A 6,610-nucleotide genomic window follows, 5' to 3' on the forward strand; every position below is an offset into this window, starting at 1 on the left:
AGGCGCTGCATGAGGAAATCTCCCAGACCGTCCGCTTTGGATCTCTGCCGCCAATAAGGTTAGTATCATCTTCTAGAAACTTCCAACCATGCAGCCCAAAGGTGCAAAGTGGTTCAGAAGCTTCTTCTCCAAGGGACTCAAACTTATTCAAAAAGTTGAAAGCCGCAAGGGAAGAAGGGCAGACGGATAAGCTGCAGGAGGTTTTAACCAGACCTTACATCCCTCCAATGCCGACATACACCATCAAGGAAGGAAATGGTATACGCGGGAGAGGGGTAAGACGACGGAGATGAGTTCTTCAAGGAAGAGAAAGCTCCAGTGAAGGTTTGGATAAGCCAAGAGGACCTTAACAGCGTTGGACCAAGGATTGATCAAACCATCGCAGCTGGTGAGGTCGCCAAGGGAATATCAGAGATAGGTAGAGGCACTAACCTCTGACAGGTTCGTTTCCCCGCAGGGCTCCAAGCGGCATCTTAAGTTGTCCAGGCAAGTGCCAAAACCCAGCATGCGTGAGAAAGATAGCGAGAAGAATCTCCTAATTCCCACGAGGTGAGAATCACCGCCAAGTCGGAAGGAAAGTATTTGGCGAAGAATATCGCGTGAAGAACGAAAGCCATGTGTCCTCAAGAGCAGCACTCAAGAGAAGTCCTTAGTTCCCACGAGGCAAGAATCGCTCCCAGTTCGTAAAATCAATATTTGGCGAAGAATATCTCGCGAAGGAAGAAAGGGCAAGCCTTCAATCTTTGACAGGCTGGGGGCAAAGACAATCGGTCCGCGACTGTGTAGTGGAAGCCTAAGAAGGTTCAAAGTGTAGTGGTTGCGAAGTCTGAAGAGGCTTCCTCATCGAAACAGAGGCCACCGAAGTGGGAATTCCCCGTAGCAGCAGATCAACAAGAGCAGGCCATGATCCAAGAGGGATCGCTGGCCTTTTACGTTGCAAACAAGCTCGCGGCAGAAGTTGACTTGAGCCCTCCCACGACGGAATCAGAAAAAGCGGACATGTTGGACATTACATGTAATATGGTGTATGTCCTATCATCAAAATATGCCTTGCCAGTGGCAGCTCAATGCCAAGCAGAGGATGATAAATCATTGGACAAACAAACTTTCGAGATCACCTCAGCAGCGTCATTTCTCGAGAAGAAACCAAAAGAGGTAGAAGCAGCAGAGGTTGCAGACACCAATGAGAGGATTCGGGACATGTTTTTCAGCAAGCCAACGCTAACAATGGCACAACACATGAGGCCATTGTATATCACTGCCGATGTGAACGGCATCAAGGTTGGCAAGATCATGGTAGATATAGGCGCCGCAGTCAATGTCTTGACTACCAGAACCATGCAGCTACTAGGAATCAAAAAAGAGAAGATCCAATCCACATCCTTGACTCTAAAGAACTTCACGGGAACTGTAACCAAAACATTGGGTTTGATTTTCCTACAAGTCAAGGTGGGTCCAACATAAGGGGTTTACGCTTTCTTTGTTACAGATTGCTATGCGGCATATAGTGCAATTCTGGGCCGCGACTGGATCCACAGGAGTTATTGTGTCCCATCCACCCTTCACCAGGAGCTGATCATATGGGACAAAGTCGCGGACAAAGCGGAAATTGTCAAAGCAGACCCGCGACCTTTTTCAATAGCCGCCAGCTATATAGATGCGAAGTACTACCTGGAACCAATTTCTCCTTTACAGGTCGTTGGTATTGATAATAAGGGCCGCCCCACAAGGGTGACAGCCTCTGAATTGGCACAATGGGGGTTCGCGGTCGCAAAAAACGACCTCGAAAGGCTCGGCCATGCAGTGCCATCCTCAGACATCAATTAATGGATCACGACCTCCCACAAGAAGAGGTACAGGCCTTGCTTTCTTTGTACGATAGATTATCTTCATATTTGATCGAAAAAGAGGCCTATGCGCAAGTAGCAACATTAGAATAGGTAGATGAAGAGTTCTCTGATCGCGAGAAGGAAGAAGAACCTATCCGACTAGCTCCGGCAGCGTTGGATGATACTCCGCCGAAGGTCAGAGATCCTGTAGAAAAGGTAAACTTAGGGACTAAAGCGGATCCAATGGAAGTGGCAATCAGTGAGAACTTGGAGCTTGACAAAAAATAGACGCTTATCGACTTATTACTGGAATTCGAAGATTGCTTTACGGTCTAGCTTCTGAGCTAGTCTGTCATAAACTACCAACAATCCCGAATCACAATCCGGTGAGGCAAGAATCCAGGTAGATGAATTCGGAAACCCAGGTTTTGGTCAAGGAAGAAGTCGAGAAGATGCATAAATCAGGAATCATCAGGGTAGCCAAGTATAATCAGTGGCTATCCAATGTTGTTCCAGTTCGAAAGAAGAATGGCAAAATAAGGGTGTGTGTCGACTATCGAGATCTCGACAATGCCACTCCCAAAGACGTCTACCCCATGCCGGTCGCGGATATGTAGGTAGACGCAGTAGCCGGTCATGAGCGATTATCCTTTATGGACGGAATTGCCAGTTATCATCAGATTCCAGTGGCAGAAGAAGATAGACACAAAACTACATTTAGATACCTAGGTTTCGCGGGAGTTTTTGAGTACGTGGTTATGCCCTTTGGTTTGAAGAATGCGGGAGCCACGTACCAGCGAGCAATGAACCTAATCTTCCATGATATCCTTGGAAAGATCTTAGAGGTTTATATTGATGACGTAGTTGTCAAATCAAAGCAGCGGGGAAACCACATCACGGATTTGCGGAAGGTTTTTGAAAGCATGAGAGTTCACAAGTTAAAGATGAATCCGGCGAAATGTGTGTTCGGAGTTCAAGCAGGCGATTTCCTAGGGTTTATTGTGCATCAAAGGGGCATCGAAGTATCCGAGGATAAGGCTAAAGCGGTGATCAACGCTTCGCCTCCGAGAACAAAGAAGGAGCTGCAAAGGTTGTTAGGAAAAATCAATTTCTTACGACGATTCATTTCCAAGTCAGCAGGAAAGATTCAGCCTTTTTCTGCTCTGCTAAGGCTGCAAGGGCAAACAGAATTTGTATGGGAGGCGAAGCATCAAGAAGCCTTTAATCACATAAAGGCTTATCTAACAAATCCACCAGTTCTTGTTCCGCCAAAACCAGATCAGCCACTCAAACTCTATGTCTCAGCTGCAGAAGCATCAATAGGCAGCTTGTTGGCACAGAATGACGAAGAGGGAATAGAGCATGCAATTTTCTACCTTAGTAGAAAGTTAATGGATTGCGAGACAAGGTACACACCAATGGAGAAGCTTTGTTTAACGTTATACTTCTCTGCATGCAAGCTTCGTCACTATATGTTGTCTTTTACTACATGCATAATAGCCCAGACCGACTTCGTCAAATATATGTTGTCACGGCCCATTCTTAGGGGCCGGATTGGCAAATGGGTTTTGGCTCTTTCAGAATTCTCTTTACAGTATGTGCCACAAAAGGCAGTGAAAGGTCAAGCCATTGCGGATTTTCTAGCACATCATCCCATGTTGGAGGCCATTGAGATTCGCGAACTAGAAGTCGCAACTATTACATCTGGATGGCCATACCCTGAACCCTTGTCGGGTCACCAGGCAACTGTAATGTTACAACCTTGGGTACTATACTTCGATGGTTCCAGAACTCAAACCATGGCAGGAGCTGGAATCGCCCAGGAGAATCCGGCTGGGGATCACTATTCTTATTCATTCCAGATGGAGTATCAATGTACCAATAACCAAGCAGGACTATGAGGCATTGATCATAGGCCTGGAGATACTGTTGGAAATGGGAGTCAGAGACGTCCAAATTCTGGGAGACTCTTTTTTGGTTATTAATCAGATTTGCGGGAAGTACAAATATGGTAGTTTTGCGTTGGTTCATTATTTGAATAGGGCGCTGGAGCTAGTAGACCAGTTTGATGACGTGGGGTTTGAACATATTCCCCGCGAATATAATTTCACCGCGAACGAATTGGCCCAACTAGCAACAAGGATAACCCTGAGATTCGGCGTACGCGAGAGGATCATAAAAGTTCAGCGTTGAACGCTTCCTTTATGGATGGCAAGAGAAGATCCTCCAGACGACACATTAGTAGTGACCTTAGAATCCATCGATTTGGATTGGCCCATCCCTCTGATCAATTACCTCAAGGACCCTGATCAGACCACAGACAGAAGGATCTGTTTCCTTGCCATCAACTATTTCCTCAGACATGATGAGCTTCGTAGGAGAGTTGAAGATGGCTTAGATTTCAGATGTGTGTATGGAAGTGAAGCAAAGCCACTCATGCGGGAAACTCATTTTGGTATCTGCGGCTCACATCAGGCAGGTCCAAAAATGTGATGGCTGCTCAGAAGACATGGATATTTCTGGCCCAACATTCTGAAGGATTGTATCACCTTCGCGAAAAGTTGTTCGGATTGTCAGGCCCATGGACCAGTCCAGCATGTTCCCAACGTCCTAATGCAGCCCATTATAAAGCTTTGGCCCGCGAGAGGATGGGCACTAGACTTAATTAAAATGATTCATCCTCAGTCATCTCTGCTTACTTTACTAAGTAGGTTGAAGCAGAACCTCTGAAAGAGGCATCCGGTGGTACACTATGACAATTCTTGTTCCGGAACATCATCTGCAGGTTTGGAATTCCAGAAGTATTTGTTTTAGACAGGTTGGCAGCCTTCGTGGGTGGAGAAGTTGCTAAACTGGCAAAGGAATGGGGCATACAATTCATTCATTCTAGTCCTTATTATGCCCAATCCAACGGCCAGGCAGAAGCTAGCAATAAGATCGTCATCACTCTCCTAAAGAAAATGCTGGAAGCCAATTCGCTACAGTGGCACGAAACGCTCTATGAGACTCTCTGGGCCTACCGCACATCTAAGCGGAGTCCCACCGCGACAACACCTTATGCTTTGATGTTCGGCCATGATGCGATCCTGCCTTTGGAAGTCAACGTCCAGTCATTACTAGTTCAAGAACAACATCATCTCATCGGAGAGGATTACGTTCAGGCTATGTGGCAGGAACACAAAGACCTTAGCACAAAACGCTTGGAGGCTTTAGATAGCCTGATTATGGAGAAGCAGCGAGTCGCTCGTGCTTACGACAAGCGGACGCGGGGGCGGAGTTTTATCGAGGGAGAGTTGGTGTGGAAAGCAATTCTCCTGCTAGGCGAAAAGTTACATGGTCGTAGCAAGTGGACTCCCAGGTGGGAAGGCCCATACGTTATTTACAAGATCTTACAGAAGGGGGCATTTCATCTCAAGGATTTGGATGGTGATATCCATCACAACCCCATCAACGACAGATACTTGAAGAAGTACTTTCCTAGTATCTGGGATTTGGAGGAATCATAGGCGGTTTCCTCGCATTAAGCCTCGAGAGCAATAGAATAATTATTCTCCCAAAGCCCATTGACAAGGGCCTGTTTGTGAGGCCCATACTTATCTTTTTCACTAAGGGCCCACCTTTTGGGTTTAGCTCCGCTTGGTTGGACATGGGGGGCAAAAGTCTGCTTGGGCCGAGTAAGCGGCCACGAGGAGTAGGAGAGGTATGCGGTATGACTAGTTTCATCGTGCGTTTATTTCAGGCGGTGGTGGAAGGCTGGGCAAACTTGTAATTTCCCAAGCATCTTTTCCTATCGGCCACTTAGTGTCGAGGGAAGTTTAGCGCGCTGAAAAAGATAATTAAAATTATCGATTGTGGGGCCTATGTTGAGGCCTCACGGGTGTGTTCAAACAACAGTTTTTACGAACATTCAAAAGAAAAGATTCATGTATTCATAAAGTGGCTTTGCGGCCGAGCAATACAATTATAACTTTCCCCAGATTACAAAGCCAAAAGTGGCTAGAATTACAAAAATGACAAAACTTCTTGGAATCTTCTATTTTCTCCTACACATGAAAGTGGCTATAGAGGCCAGCACTGGGTTGAGCCGCATCATTATCTCCGAAAAGGGGCAGAGTGCAGAGGAACTGAAAGAGCGGCGTGACACTGTGCACCCCTTTCCACTTTGGCAGTCACCATTTTCTGGGAAATGGGTATGGGAATGGCCATCCTGCAATCCAAACCCATTCCTTCCGTGAGTCCATCCTCTCCCTCCAAGATTCTTTCGATGATCAGAAGAGAGAGCTCAAGAAGGAGGTGACCGCTAAAGCCCTTTCCATCTGGAGGACTCAGTTCAAGCCACATCCAAATGGAAAGGGGTCCGAGGAGGAACAAAGGCATCAGAGTGGCCTTCCCCCCTCCTCGGCTTGCTCCGCGTATGAGGGATCCAGCAAAAGAAGATCTCGCATGTCCAGATCCCCCACACTAATGGAGCCCCTCATGCTTTTCCACTCTTGACAGCCTGGGTGAAGATATAGGCTGGGAGGAGATGGTAGGCACGAGGTTGCCTGAGATTAAGCCACGAGGCCTAACCCAGGCTTGAAATTAAGCCATGAAGCCTAAGATTTAGAGGCTAGGTTCGTTTTCATGAGGTGAAGACTTGTGAAGAAGAAGGAAGAGAAGTAAGGATTGGAAGGCCATGGTTTCTGGGTTGAAAGCAAGCTTTTGGAAGATCTGTGCATCCATCGTGCAAAGTATCCCTATTTATAGGAGAAAGTGAATCAATCCTGACCTTCGGATGAGCG

At 46.7% G+C, this 6,610-nt stretch overlaps 1 protein-coding gene across 1 annotated transcript; it reads left to right on the forward strand.

The window, feature by feature from the left end:
• Window positions 1–4,037: 4,037 nt before the first annotated feature.
• Window positions 4,038–5,335, forward strand: LOC112178195. Its single transcript, XM_024316385.1, has 2 exons — window positions 4,038–4,318; window positions 4,615–5,335. Exons 1-2 carry the CDS (start codon window positions 4,038–4,040, stop codon window positions 5,333–5,335), a joined length of 1,002 nt encoding a protein of 333 aa, XP_024172153.1.
• The last annotated feature ends 1,275 nt before the right edge of the window (window positions 5,336–6,610 follow it).

This window comes from Rosa chinensis, chromosome 7 (genome assembly GCF_002994745.2).
Source record: "Rosa chinensis cultivar Old Blush chromosome 7, RchiOBHm-V2, whole genome shotgun sequence".
NCBI classification, from domain to species: Eukaryota; Viridiplantae; Streptophyta; class Magnoliopsida; order Rosales; family Rosaceae; genus Rosa; species Rosa chinensis.

Coding starts and splice junctions, on each gene's coding strand:
- LOC112178195 (XM_024316385.1), top strand. CDS start 4,038: ATGGCAAGAGAAGATCCTCCAGACGACACATTAGTAGTGACCTTAGAA. Junction 4,319..4,614: donor CATCAGGCAGGTCCAAAAAT/GTGATGGCTGCT, acceptor CATCATCTGCAG/GTTTGGAATTCCAGAAGTAT.